This window comes from Bactrocera dorsalis, chromosome 3, assembly GCF_023373825.1.
Source record: "Bactrocera dorsalis isolate Fly_Bdor chromosome 3, ASM2337382v1, whole genome shotgun sequence".
NCBI classification, from domain to species: Eukaryota; Metazoa; Arthropoda; class Insecta; order Diptera; family Tephritidae; genus Bactrocera; species Bactrocera dorsalis.
Window position 1 is genome coordinate 67,548,131 of NC_064305.1, and position 15,279 is coordinate 67,563,409.

Below are 15,279 nucleotides of genomic sequence, written 5' to 3' on the forward strand. Positions count from 1 at the left end.
TAAAAAAAAACTAAATTATAAAAAAAAAATAAAAATTGAAATTAAATCAATAGAATTTGTGTCGTGTGTTCATTGTGTCGCTTAAATATAAATAAAAATAGAAAAATTGTTGCTTGAACAACTCTAGTCTCTAATAAAATACTACTGGCATACAAGTATAGAGGCACATATGCACATACATAGTACATATGTATGTATACATTAGGAATCGAAGAAATTTATATGTGTATGCACGATGTTCGACTTTGAAGTGAGGATTGGCTGTGGGAATTAATATAGCAATTTTATTAGACATTATGATGGTCATGTTGCTGTTATTTATAGCTTAGTCTATCTACTTAACTATTATTGTTGCATTGTTGTTGTTTTTATTGTTATATTTCAGCCAGATATGGCATCTAATGCCAACTGCGCGAATACGGCGCTTCATATTCACATATGTATGTATATACTCGTATTTATGTTTGTCAATATGTATGCCTTAATCGGCCGCTGGGCGCGCGCTTTTCATTTATTTACCTCCATTTTTGCAGAAATGAATATGCATTCAGAATTAACGGTTGTGCTGTGAACGAATCGGTCAGTGATTTGTTGATGCTGTTGTAAAAATAACAAACGAGTGAAGTGTACAAATAGGATTAGAGGGTAGGAGTGAATAAAAATTAAAAAAAAATACAAAAAAATTAAAACAAAATATAATCATTTATTAGAAGTAAAAAACAATAATAGTGCAAAATATAATAAGATTGAAAAATAAATAAATAAAAAATATTCAAACTATTATAAATAATAACAATAGTAAATATAATAAAAATAAAAAAGTATAAAAAATGATAAAAATAAAACAAAATATAATTATTTATTAGAGGTAAAAAACAATCATGATGAAAAAATATAAATTTTAAGCTTAAAAAGATAAATAAATAGAAAGTATTCAAATAATTAATTATTTTTTAAATTAAATAAAAATAAGAATAATTGTGAAATAAAATGCATTAACAAAAAATTTTGACTAAGTTAAAACCATAAAAAATAAATAAAAAACAAACAAAAAATATATTATAAAAATAAAACAAAATATAAGTATTTATTCGAGGTAAAGGCATTAAAAGTGAAAAAAAAATAAAATATTTAAGTTTGAAAAAGAGAAATATAAAATATTCAGAAAATTATGAAAAATATAATATTCTTCTTCTTCACTGGCGTATCATAAAAAGTAAAAAAAAAAATAATCCAACAATTTAGATTACTCTAAAACAGTATAAAATAAATAAAAAACAAGAAAATCGTTTACTTCGGTTGCACCTTAGCTAGAATACCCTTTACAAATAGAATAGTTTCCATACAAGAAATAGATTTTGTTCGGTCCGATCTGAAAACTTTTTTGATATATTATTCAATTACATTGTAATAATAACCTGTGCTAAATTTCGCGACGATTCCTTGTCAAAAAAAAGGCTTCCCATACAAGAACTTGGTTTGGTTCAGTTTGTACGGCAGCTGTATGCTATATAGGTCCGATTTTTGACTTTATTTGAATATTGTAGCGATATTTTGGACAATTAGCTATGCCAAATTTCGAGAAGATAGCTCTTCGGATTAAAGAGCTTTCTATACGAGGACTGGAGTTAGATCCGTCAGTTTGTGTGGCAGTTATATATGTATATGCTAAATAGGTCTGATCTGAACATTTTCTTTGAAAATTGTTTCAATGCCGTGGGCAATTAACCATGGAAAATTTTAAGAAGGTACCTCGTCAAATAAAAAATGTTTCCATGTAAGAACTTGATTTCGATCGTTCAGTTCGTACGACAGCGATATGCTACAGTGGTCCCATACAGGCGGTTCCGACAAACTAGCTGCTTTTTGGAGGGAAAAGCGCGTGTGCAAAATTTCAGAGAGATATCTCAAAACCCGAGGGACTAATTTGCGTATATACTGAAAGACATACGGATATGGCTAAATTGACCGAGGTCGCCACGCTGATTATTTACATATATTTATACTATAGGTTGTATGACAGCCATATGCTATAGTCGTCCGAACAGAATAATTTCGTCGTAGATTGCATTGATCCCGAGCTTTCATGCTTGTCACACTAATCTCGTATATAAAGGGTTTACAAACAAACACGACGTCATGTTAAAATCGAATAAAACGCCCAAATTTGGTCAAAATGTCTTTGTTCTTTGTGATTTGTACAAACTGTCGGCCATTTCTTCTGTAGTGGGCCAAATATTGTCTTCGAGCTCTTTGAGCGTGGCTGGTTGCTTGGCATAGACCTTTGTTTTAACATATCTCTAGAGAAAATAAATTTGACTGGGTCGTTTCTCAAAATTAAAAAGCCGACAAAGTTTGCATGCAATGTGTCCATGTTTAAACGTGAAACATGAGGCGGTGCATCGACTTGTTGGAAATAGCGATCGTCACGTCGATTTCATCAAATTTCGGGTGAAAATAGTCGGTCAACATCGTGCTATAAGGCTCGCTATTGATGGGAAAGGCAGTTACAGTGAGTAACAGTTATGATGAGATGATGCTGCTATACCACAATCCACATCAAACGGAAATTTTTTTGGGGATGCAATTGCGTTCCTTCAACCATAAGAGTATTTCACTCAACCCTATAGCGAAAAGTTTTTTTGCTGAAAAAGCCATTATGCCAGAAATGGTAAAAATAAAGTAAATAAGACTACGAATGTGTACAATAAAAAAATAAAAGTGTAATAAAGCATTCAAATTATAAAAAAGTAAATAAAAAAAATGAACATTTGAAAAATAAAATTACTTAAACAACTGCTAAATAAACATTACAAGAGTAAAATTTTTGAATAGATTTGTTTAATCTAAAATTGAATTTCTTTGCAGCGAACTCATTTTCACTCCTGCAAATTGAACAATGAAAATATAAACTTAAAAATATTTAATTGCATTAAACAAAAAAGCAAAACAGCAAACGAATTATTATTCGACAGCAATTTGAAAAGTCGCAAATTTCGATACAGTCATCTAATATAAGCGACCTGCAATCATCAACGCCGTAAAACATAAGACACACGCGTACATATTACTCGTACTCACACCCAACACGAGCACACTACATGCACACATTAGTACCAGTACCTGGAAAAGCGCTGCAATTTCAGAAATGATGTTTGAAAACACGTTGAACCGGTGCCGCACGGCGTTTGACAGGTAAGTTTATGGCTTTTTTCTCACTTTGTTTGCATGTGGAATATTCTGAATATTTTATGTTTTATTTATGCATTTCTTAAACTACAAAAAAACCGTTAATGGCACCGTGGTTGCTTTACAACAAATTATGACGCTTATTTAAACTGTACACAGGGGGCATTCCAAGTACAAGCATTTTTTACATTATTTCTTTTACAGTACTCCCTTATATTACAGGGTGTAGCAAGAGTTGTGAAACTATATTTTATGTTAATGGTTCATTGTGTTTGTTTTTTTCTGCAATTTAAGGGCATCTGCATTCTTATGTGGTTGATATGTAAACATATCGAGAATATTAAGAAAACTTTGGAAGCTTTTAGAATTACAAAGGTTTCAAGTTAACCCTTGGTATGCTTAATTGGTACAAAATCAATATCTGTTTTGTCTTTATTGGAATTAAAGTTAAACCCCTAAATATTGATTATTTTGTTGAGTTTTATAGCAAGCTTTAAAGCTTTTCGAATTAAAAATTTTAAATTAACTCTTGTTGTATTTAGTTTTAAATAAAAAAATGTTACAAAATACATTTCTCTTTATTGAAATTACATTTAAACCCGTAAATATCGATAAATTTGATTTCGAATCGAGCTTAATAGCAAGCTTAGAAAGCTTTTCGAATAAAAAAAGCTTTTAATTAACCCTAGGAATGTCGAACTGGTATAAAATCTATAGATATTTCTTTTCTTCTTTATGCAAATTAAACTTAAATTCCTCAATATGGATTATAAATCGAGCTTTATAGCAAGCTTTTGAAGTTATTTGAATTAAACATTTTAAATTAACGCTTTTTATGTGTAATTTATTGCAATTAAACTTAAATCCCTAAATATTTGTGTACTTTGTTTTAAATGGAGCTTAATAGCATCTTCGGATGAAAAAGCTTTTAATTAACCCTAGGCATGTTGAATCGGTATAAAATCTATAAAGCTTTCTTTTATCTTTATGCAAGTTAAACTTAAAATTCTTAATATCGTTGATTGTATTTACAAATCGAATTTCAAACCAAGCTTTCGAAGCTTCTGGAAGTAAAAAAAGTCTTACAATAACCGTTGGCATGCTTAATTGATACAAAATGAAGACAATATATATTTTCTCTTTATTCGAATTAAATTCAAACCACTCAACGTCAATAATTTTGTTTATAAACCGAGCTTTATGGCAAGCTTTGGAAGCTTTTCGGATTAAAAATTGTTTTAAATTAGCCCTTGTTTGGTTGGTATGGTTATAAATGCAAATTAAACTTAAACTCTTCAATATTAATTATAAATCGAGCTTTGTAGCAAACTTTGGAAGCTTTTCGAAATACAGCCATTTTAAATTAACCCTTGTTATGCTTAATTTATACAAAATGTAGACAATATATATTTTATCGTTATTACAATTCAATTAAAACCACTCAACACCGATGATTTTATTTATAAACCGAACTTAATAGCAAGCTTTGGAAGCTTTTCGAAAGACAGAATTTCTAATTTAACCCTTAGTGAACATAATTGGTACAAAATCTACAAATTATTTATTTTTCTTTATTAAAACAAAAATGTATTCCTCAATATTGACATATTTTATTGTAAACCGTACTTAATAGCTATGGAATGCTGGTCTTTCCATATGTACATACATATGTACACACATGTGTAATTGATATATTTGTAATATATCATCTTATCGGAATGCTCTGATAGTCGTGTTTAACTTGTAATTGTTTGCTAATCGAACAGAAGTCATTTGTTCAAAGAACATATGCAAATATTTGCGACTTATTTGCATACAGTACACTGAGAGAAAATATGTGTGGGTTTAAAAGAATGCTGCTTTAATTGCTCAATCACGAAAAGTTCCTGTACTTTGTTGTGATTAAACCAACAAAAACCAATGTAAATGCAATTATCGGCGTTTTGAAAGGTTAAATAAGTTTTCATTAAAAAATACTCTGTCATTATGTCAAAATTAAAAATAATTACTGCTATTAAGCTTAATGCTATAAATTATATACTAGTTCCTCCTAAATGTTCTCGGGTCGTGTATGGAATGTGTAAAATGGGTGTGTTAATGGGATGCGCAGAAAAGTAATTCTGTTGCGCATAAATTAATATTTGCATACTGTTTAAAAGATATTTTTTATTTCTCGGTATTTTTTCTATTTACACGTTCTTATATAAGCATATATAAATCCAAGTAAATTAATATAAAAAATATGGTAACTCTATTGGAAAACATTTCTGTTCGAAAGTGCCACTAAAAAAGGTTAATTTACATTTTTATATTGTTGAGTCTTTATTGGTGGCAACCCTACTGGAGATTTACTGTATTTTTATTAGTGATATACTTAATAAGTGTATAAGATGGTAAGATATAATGCATGATGCATTGTCTTCGTGAAACATCACTTCTTTCAAACGATGTAATAAGGCTATGTAATGTACTATCCGCTGTCGATGGTCCTTTCTCCTTCAACGTAGTGAATAAAAATTATTCCACGCGCATTCCAAAATACAGAAGCCATTACCTTGCCTAGCCGACTGTAGCGTTTTTTCTGTAGATATCTTTAGAGAGCTTGCTATCTCGAAGAATTTCATTATACGTTTGTTTAAAACGATTTTCTGGACTTTTCTGATGTTTTCGTCGATGACAGCCTCTTTTGTGTTCGAAAACTCGTCATCAACAATATTTTTCCCTTTCAAAAAGAAATATTTTATCACGAACTGAAGCCGTTAGATTATCTCAAACAATATCGCTTCGCTCTATGGGCTCTTAAAAAGTTCCAAGAAGATCCGACGTTTTCGATCCAAATTTTGTTCAGCGATGAGGCCAATTTCTGGCTCAATGGCTATATAAACATCAAAATTTCCACATTTGGGAGTAACCTGTAGCGATTCAAGGCTACTTTTCATCCAGAAAAAACAACGGTTTGATGTGGTTTGGGGGCCGGTGGAATTATCGATCCATATTTTTTAAAAACAATACCGGTGAGAACGTAACATTCAATGGCGACAGCTATCGCGCCATAGTAACTGACTATTTGGCACCTGAAATTGAAGCTTGTGATTTCGGCGATATTTGGTTTCAACAAGACGGGCGCCACTCCCACACATCTCATCAATTAATGGATTTATTGAGAGAACACTTCGGTGATCAGATAATTGAACGTTTTGGGCCGTTCGATTAGCCACCAAGATCGTGTGATATCACACCGTTAGACTTTATCCTGTGGAGATTTGTAAAGTCTAAAGTCTATGCGGACAATCCCGCTTCAATTCAGGCCTCGGAGCAAAACATCACTGGTGTCATTCGCCAGTTACTAGTCGAAATGCTCGAACGAGTTATCGAGTATTGAGCTCAACGGATGGACCATCTTAGAGGCCAACATTTGAAACAGATAATCTTCAAAAAAAAAATGCCAAAGAATGTTCTTTCGAATGATAATAAACATTCCCCATTAAACTTGAAGTTTCTGAGTTTCTTCTTTAGAAAACTAGGAAACCTCGAAATTGATCACCCTTTAAAAATAGGTTAGATTTTCTAACTTAAACCAAACCTTAATGAAACTTGGTCACTATTGATCAACAGAAGGTCTTAAACTCGAGTTTGTGGAAAAAGAATGTACTATTTTCCAATATTTTATATTAGAAAATTTAGTTTAACAATATTTTATCATATTTAGATAATTTGGCTAAATACTGCTTAATGCTTTCAATAAACCCGAATCTCACATGAAATAATTCCTGCTTATTTACACCTTTGTTTTCCATGGGAATTGAAAAGCATTTAATTTTATAGAACATACTTTTGATCTAATTAATTAAAACCTTTGATTTATGAGCTATTTGAAATAAAAATTTAATTTATCTACAATGTGAGAAAATAAATAATTACTTTAACTCAGCGTTTTTTTTCAAATGCTGCTCCACAAACCGGAAGAGTCTCTCGTGTAGGTTTCCCACAATAAATTACATATGCTTAACTTTTATGTGTCATTTTAATGGCAGGCGGCGTAATCAAAAAAGCTTAATTGATTTATAAAATTTGGTAAATATTTGCATATGTATGTCTGTATAGAATTGATAGCAGCTTCGTTAGCTTCTTCACTAATTGCAACCTAATTGCGCGTACTCTACGAACACACATATACACTTCGTATATTAATAGCGTCAGACGTTATGGGTTTTGCTCAAAATAAATAGGTTGTCAATTATTGCAATAGTTGTAAGTTGTGTTTTCAGTTTCAGACTGTTTGGTATTAACTGTGGGAAAAAGTTATTCAATTACTAACCAGTGCTTTCAAAACTGTTTAAAAATGACCGATGACAATATTTCGGATATGTCAGAAATCAGGTGAATATATAAACATTTACTAGTTATATACGAGTGTGTTTATAGATACTTCCATTATCACTCTCTTCATTTGGAGGCTCGCATCTTTAACCTCTTGCTCATCCTTGATAGAAATCTTTCATAGTGACCAAACATTGATGAGAGAGTAAGGAAGGCATGAGACATGCCAAGTGGCTAATTGGAGGATATAACTTGAGTAGGTTCAAAATTGTAATAAACCTCTCCAGGAACAAACTCAGGCTACTGGTCGCATGGTATACTGGCCGCTTGCAAACTGAATAGGCATCTGTACAACATAGGCCTATACTCTTGCGCTAACTACCGGTTCTGCGATAGGGAGTCTGAAACCCTGGAGCACCTGCTGATCGACTGCACAGCAGTCTGTAGATGCAGGATTAAGGCCCTTGGATCCATGTTTCCGGATAGGGATCGCATCGCCTCACTAGCACCCGGTAGTCTATTGGACTTCATTAATGCGCTGGGGCTAAGTGAGTCTATGTGATTTAGGAGAGGGCACAATAGACCCAAAGTCGCGGTGCATTCCTCATCTTTCAATCAATCAATCAATCAAAGAAGGCATCGGCTGCCTTATATTGTTGTAGAGGAGCTATAGGGAAAAGGTGGTGATTTGGCTCTATTAAACAGTAGTCAAGCCAATATGTTCTATGGTGCATTCGGACTACACTAACTAATCTCACTTTTCACATAGCATCCGTATGGTGGCAGGTGTATTGCTGCGAAGTGTGCTCTAAGGCTGAGGGAAGCTGCGTGTATAAAGGGGTCCGAAAAGGAATACACCGAAATTCTCTGCTCCTCAAACTGCCTCGCAGGCGGCTCTTTAGGTTCTCATATATCGACGAGGGATATGTGGAGGGAAGGTTGGAGGTGGAGTTTTCTGTAAGGAGCTCTCCGTCAATCTGAGCTTTAGGCTATCGGACCACTGTAGTGTTTTTCAAACGGAAGTGGCTACTATTAAGTTGGCGATAAATATACTGCTACCAAGAGCAGCCTTTTTCAGAGAGGCACATTCACACTGACAGCAGAGCGGCAATACCGACGCTGAGCTCGTTAACTGTGGTCTGAAAGCTATTAAAGGACTATTTTCACTAGAAATAGCCTTAAGTGCCTCGTCATAGCAGAATCGCTGCCTATTCCAAACTTCACTAGCTAGCCACAGTGGCCACGCTTACATCGGTATTGGACCGGGTTGGATCCCCACTGGCATCTTATATTCTAACACTGTACCAATGGATCTTGTGCGACCTCAGCAGGCGCTGGTTGATGACCTCCTGCTGCGACTAAATAAACATTTTAGGCTAAAGTTGAACGCAAGAGGTTTTCTGAATTACTAGGCCTTAGCCTTTAGCAAAGTCCATTATACCACAAGCGTAGGGATACTTACTGGACATTGCCCAATAGACATTCATGTCGTAAGGCTAAAAATCTTGACGGACGAAAGTTGTCAAAGTTGTATGAAAGAGGATGAGTTGGTAACATCCAGTCACTTTTTTCTCCCCTTATTCAGCATTTGTAAGTTTTGTAATGAAACATCTCGGCAGGCTTACCTTCGGCGAACCAAGAACTGACATTGGCTGCCTAAAAAATGCCTCAAAGCACTTCGTCGATTCGTATGGGTCTCAGATCTATTATATAGGAGTTTTTTAGCTTATAAAATGGACCGATGTTCTAAGCTATGCAGGCCCCTGTCAGGATCGACCTCTTTACCTAACTAAACCATTATCACTACTAATTGCCAGTGAGTTCTCCACTTAGGAATTTTTGGTGAAAATTCTTTTCTTCTCTTAACATAACCTAATTTTTCACTATATGAATTAATGAAATATCTTATAATGACAAGTAAGAAAGAGCTAAGTTCGGGTATAAGCGAATATTTTATACTCTTGCAACTTTCAAGTATTAAAGGCAGGGAAATACTACTTCAAGTACACAAGGCTTGTTAGTTATATGAGTTTTCACGCAATTTTATTAATTGTAAGCACAAATATGCACCGTTATAAGAAAAAAAAACACAATTTTGTTAATATAACGCACATATTGACCGATAAATGCGGTATAAAGTTCGAAAATCTCAATATTAGGTATATGGGGGCTAAAGGAAGTATTGAACCTATTCAATCCACTTGTAACACACTGACCTACCATTGTCAGGAAAGCATTCTCTCTGCATTTCAATTATATATCTCACACATTGACCGATATTTTCGATCAAAAGTTAACTATACATACTGTAGTCAACATATTCCGGCTCCATTAAAGCCCTCTCATACCATCTCGCAGGTAAAATTGAATGTCTCTTTCATATTTAGTTATTGATTAATTGCGATTTAAGTAGTTTTTAACAGCACCGTTATATGGGGTTTCAGCGGGGTTATCATCCGATTTCATCCATTTTTACACTGTCGTTTTGTGGAAGTGGCAGTGGTCCCTGCCTAACTCAACTGCTTTCGTATTACTCGAGTGACAAAAACAGCAAATTGAAATTTAAGCTCAATTGTCATTAGTTAATGTATCTTTGTAACTAATTACGTTGGAAAACTAAAACGAAGCACTCGTCGAACTTTGCCGCCTACAATGCTCGTAATCAGCCACTCAAAATAACTATTGAACAATTTGCAACTATGAATGGAAACCCATATTTGCGTTTCATTCTAAAACAAATATTTACTGTTTGGTTCAGTTGTACAAATTACCAGGTAATTATTGTTTCATTTTCATAATAAAACAGCCCACTGTTCACGATCGCACCTGTTAAGCAAACAAAAGCGCTATGTACTTAAATTCAAGCGCAAGCCGAGAGCTTTGAAAGCTTAACGTTATAATGTGTCAAGTTAAAGGGCACAGTGACATGTAAGTACTATGCCGGTATAAAATTAAGTGTACCCAGTAAAGATTGAGAATGGTCAGTGTTTTGAAAACTAGTTTGGTCCTCTAAGTTTTCAATTAATGTCATTTGCGGTTTCTGGATATCTATAGATCCCACCTTATGAAGCCAAGAACTTATGCTATAATTTTCAGAAGGCCGCACGAGTGCTGGTTGTTGATCAACGGCTGCTGAGCTCGCGAGAATGCAAGAAGACTGTAGAACGCCTCCTCGTTCCATCCTGATGGAAATTGTTTACATGTGCATTTTCTGGCAAGCTCATCGTGTTTACGATTTCCAACGATTTCACAGTGGCCTGACAGACAGAAAAGTATAATAAAGATGTAGCTTAATGTTACTGCTAGTGAGGTCAGGAATTCCTTGACTAGCTTTGAGTTCACAGTCAGCGATCTTAAGGCCTGTGTAGCAGCTTTGTTTTCGGAATGGATGCATACCACCCTAAAAGAGGCAGCACTTCGGAGAAATACTTACATCCTTCTCTACCTTGGTGACTATCAGTTCTGATCGAAAGACATTGCAGTGGTCTGGCAGTCTCAACTAAAAGTTGAATGAGAGCTGCCGATAGAAGGCTCCCCCTACAATCTTCCCTTATACTTCTCCAGCGACTCTGTCCCACCCACATATTTATCTCTCGAAGTATGTGCGCGGAAAAGATACGGCTAAGAGTAGGTTCCTTGGCGCAGTGGTCTAAGTTATCAGGGGGCAATCGAAGTGAGATATGTTTTCAAGAGATCTATGTTGATTTGATCATAAACTTCTGATTGCTTCTATATCTCGTACGCCTCGCAGGTTTTATAAACCGACCATATTTGATTCTACCGCGATACTATTAGAAAACGTAATCTTCATTCGGGAGATATTATTTCTGAGAACAGAGGCTGTGCAGTATCAGAGTAAAAAAGTTTTACTCATAAAAGTTGGTAAGCCTCCGACCGTGTAGTATGTTTGAAATGAAAAACCTCTTATACTATACGAGTAAGAATACTTAATCGTGCCGAGTTGACCTAACCAGTAAACCGTTAAAATCTTAAAATTATATTATTTAATAAAATACAATCGCTACGTTTACTGGGATATCACTTCTAAAGTCACATGATTTGAAAATGAGACATCGGCAACAATAAAAAAAAAAAAACAAATGAAGATCTAGTAAAACATGTCTAATACCAAGATAATCATTTTTCTTTGGTTCAAACATACATATTTATGTATTTATTTTGATTTTGTTTTTCACTGTTGCTCAAATAAGCTGCTCGTCTTCAAATTGCTGTTGCAGTGTTTGTTCGATTCGTAAATTATACTCGTACTCGTACCCTCATACTCACACAACACTTGATATTTAACTCATTGGTCAACAGACATGTCTGCAAAATTTCCATCAACCTCATGCATATTTAAGTGTGCAGCGATGGTGTATGTATGTAAACAAAACCTCAATGAGTGAGTAAATAAATAAACAGCTAAATTATGCAAATCGTGCTTAGAAATGAAGAGCCGGTTTCGCATAAAAAATGAAGAGCTTTTTCAACGAAATGTACATTTTTTTGATTGACGCGGAATGGCATATACGAGGAGGGTCCAATAATTATTTAGCCTTTTTCTTTTTCTTTATTGGCGTAGACACCGCTTACGCGGTTATAGCCGAGTTTACAACAGCGCGGCAGTCGTTCTTCCTTTTCGTTGTTTGCCGCCAATTGGAAACTTCAAGTGTAGCTAGGTCCCTCTCCACCTGGTTTTCCCAACGAAGTGGAGGTTTTCCGCTTCCTTCCGCGTTGTATTTCGAGGCTGAGCCAAGTCGCAAGTGCGACGACTGTTTGTCCCTCTAGTTCACTACCCAGACTCCCAGAGATGTTGTGGTCGATTGATATTTAGCCCACAAAAGAAACACGAAGAGTTTCGAAAAATCAGTGTTTATTTCACAACAGAGTGAAATATAGCTCAATATACTTGACGATTCTCCAACTTCTTTAACTCGTCTGAAAAGTATGTTTTTGGAGATCTTGGTCTTCAAAGTATACCTCCGACAATGTTTTGCAATAAAAAAAAGGTCGTTCAAAGTAAAAACTGGAGAATACGGTGGATTAGTTCGTAGCCTGATTTTACTGATGTGGCCGTGGTTACAAAAGAGGTTTGATTCAGTGTTTGTCAAGGGGTTTTTTTCCATAATTTAGTGTCAGTCGAATCAGCACCACCATAAAACTATCTCGCCGACAGCTTTCTTATGCTCAATATTTCATACAGGATATAACCCACGCAGTCATTTTAGATCTTTATACTATCTCAGCTACCTTCAACCGGCGGTCTACCAATTCAACATCGAGAACTTTTGTCAGTTATGTGGTATTATGAGTATGGGTCATCAAAAACCGACGTTGAAACTCAAACCCTAAATCAAATTGGGACGGTCGCTAAGCACTCTTTAATTCCATACCAAAGCTGAGAATCCAACCGACCAATTTGCTAAAATTCAAGGACATAATGTCGTCCACTCGCAGTTAAAACCAAATTATGCGTCCGATTCGGAAAATTTTATCAGTAATCGTCTACGACATTGTACCACAGCATTGCAAATTTCTCTTGCAGTTTGCTGAGGCTAAGTCGTTATCGGAACGCCCTCGAATGTCTATAAAAAATCAATCTTAATTGTATTGAATCTTTGGAATCTTACCCATAATTGTCATCCAGTGAAACTTGGTATTCGAGATGATGGATGTTTTTCAAAAGCAGTACAACTCTTCCCACGTCTAACTCCTCTTCTAGTTTCGACAGACTTTCCTCGGATGGTAATGCTTTCAACTCGTATGTACAGTGAAAGGAGAGTCTCTATAATGAATTTTGGTAAATAGTTGACATTAATATGAGGTATAACTTGGACAATTGGTATATTGTGCCGTGGGGATAAAATTGTTCGAAAAAAAGCTCCTGAGCCTAAAATTTTAAAATGTATATGGAAGTTATCAGCCCTAATATCAACCGTAATTTTCTACAATTACATTCATGGGGCTGACGAGAAGACTGCAAGAAATGCTTAGAGCAGGGCACCAGGTAAACAATGGAGCTTCTCTTGTGCACTTGTCCTGCATTGCCAAGACTACGTTGTAAGTATCTTGGGTGCCCACAGTATGATACCCTGGAGGTATTGATAGTGTAGCCGCAGAGTCTTTTAAAACTCGCATCAAGAGCAGGTATCCTAAACGATGACTACTCCTCTTGGACTTAGCAAGTGAACCAAGTGAACACGACCTATTTATACTTATCGGGATCTAACGTCTGTATAGATTTCAAAAAACTGTATTCGGCTTGCATTTTGCTTCGTTATTTGATTTTTTAGCAAACGAACGCTACTTCCGCTCATTAATAATTGGGAGGTCGTTAGCTTCTAGTGTTCTAGCTTGTGGTTTTCCGCTTACAGTTGTGGGTATCTAATTACTTAAATATAGAACACATTCCGTGATAAGCAAAATCGCAAATTTTCAAAATAACTAATTTAATGGGGTCATATACTTGCGGTTTTGCGCTCAAATGAATTTCATGGGCCTAAATCGCATAAATACATGACATTCCATAAGGGAAAAAATATGAAAAAATAACTATTCTAAAAAAAATATATTTTCTGAGTGAGTGAATTTAAACATTTCTATCAAATGTTTTTGTTAATTGACACAAATCAGTTATGTTAAATAACGTTCACAGTGTTAAAAAATGTTGCTCATTTAACAGCCACTGCAACCACTTTTCTGTTGTGTTAAACAACAGCATCGCTTATTGCGGGATAATGTTAAATGAGCGTATGTTAAATGAGGGATTGTTACGACTATCTAGTTAAAATGCAAATAACACCGGAGCTAAGAGTAGCATTTAGCAGCTGAGCGAGTAAATATGCTTGTGGTAAACAAAGAAAACTTGAAATTAATTGTGTTTATGTACAAAGTAGTAGTAACTTATTAATTTATACGTTTACTCAGCCTCTACTTGAATGTAACACTTAACTCTGTTACATTGTTCATACTATGTAAACATATGTACATATGTATATAGCGATATTTTCTAGGAAAAATGCGGTGATTAGTTTAAAAATTACTACAAAATGTTTCAATATTATCTATATATCGTTTGTAGTGTTAGTAGAAAAATATATTATTACAAAAATATAATTTTTTATAATTTAAAAATAATAACTGAAATTTAAAAAAAAATTTGCATTTATTAAAACTATTTGAAAAAAAAATGTAATTATTTGGAAAATATTGAAATTGAAATTAATAAATTTAAACATGACAAATTATAATAAAATAAAAAATCCAAAAAAATTATTTAAAATAAAAAAAAAATAAAAAAAAAATTGTTTTCTTAGTAAGTCCCAAGATTCGTGATTTCATCTAAAGGAGGGCAGTGCCACATTCATTGTCCAATTTGGACCCCGGCTCCTTGAAAGACCACTCATACGATCTGTGAGGTAAAATTTAATTTCTATATTTAGTTATTGATTTAATGCGCTTTCAGTAATTTGTAACAGTAACGTTATCTGGGGAGTGGGCGTGATTACCACCTCATTATCTGCAGTTTTTAGAGCCGGTAGGGGTTACGCACCTAATCTGAGCGAATTTGTTTATTTTAGCATGAATAGTTTGAGAGATATGCATATTAAACCCATTAGAGGGACGGTCCATGCCCATTTTTTTCAAAATTTTTCCGAAAGGTGCCTTTTAAGTTCGCGTGACCGAAGCTAGTATACCCTTCATAAAAAAAGAAGAAGAAATTCATTCCGATCATTAAGTTGGTATGACAGCTATATGCTATAGTAGTCC

The 15,279-nt window shown here is 34.4% G+C and overlaps 1 protein-coding gene across 2 annotated transcripts in view; it reads left to right on the top strand.

The window, feature by feature from the left end:
- The first annotated feature begins 3,133 nt into the window (after positions 1 to 3,133).
- LOC105228938 (aquaporin AQPAn.G) overlaps positions 3,134 to 15,279 on the top strand; it is a 59,595-nt gene continuing 47,449 nt past the window's right edge. The window contains exon 1 of one of the 2 annotated variants that reach the window (XM_049451820.1): positions 3,134 to 3,195. In XM_049451820.1, the coding sequence (XP_049307777.1) occupies positions 3,149 to 3,195 (47 nt within the window). In that variant the 5' untranslated portion in view covers positions 3,134 to 3,148. Of the gene's footprint in view, positions 3,196 to 7,516; positions 7,570 to 15,279 lie in introns of those variants that run through there. The other variant, XM_049451821.1, reaches the window with a different exon arrangement.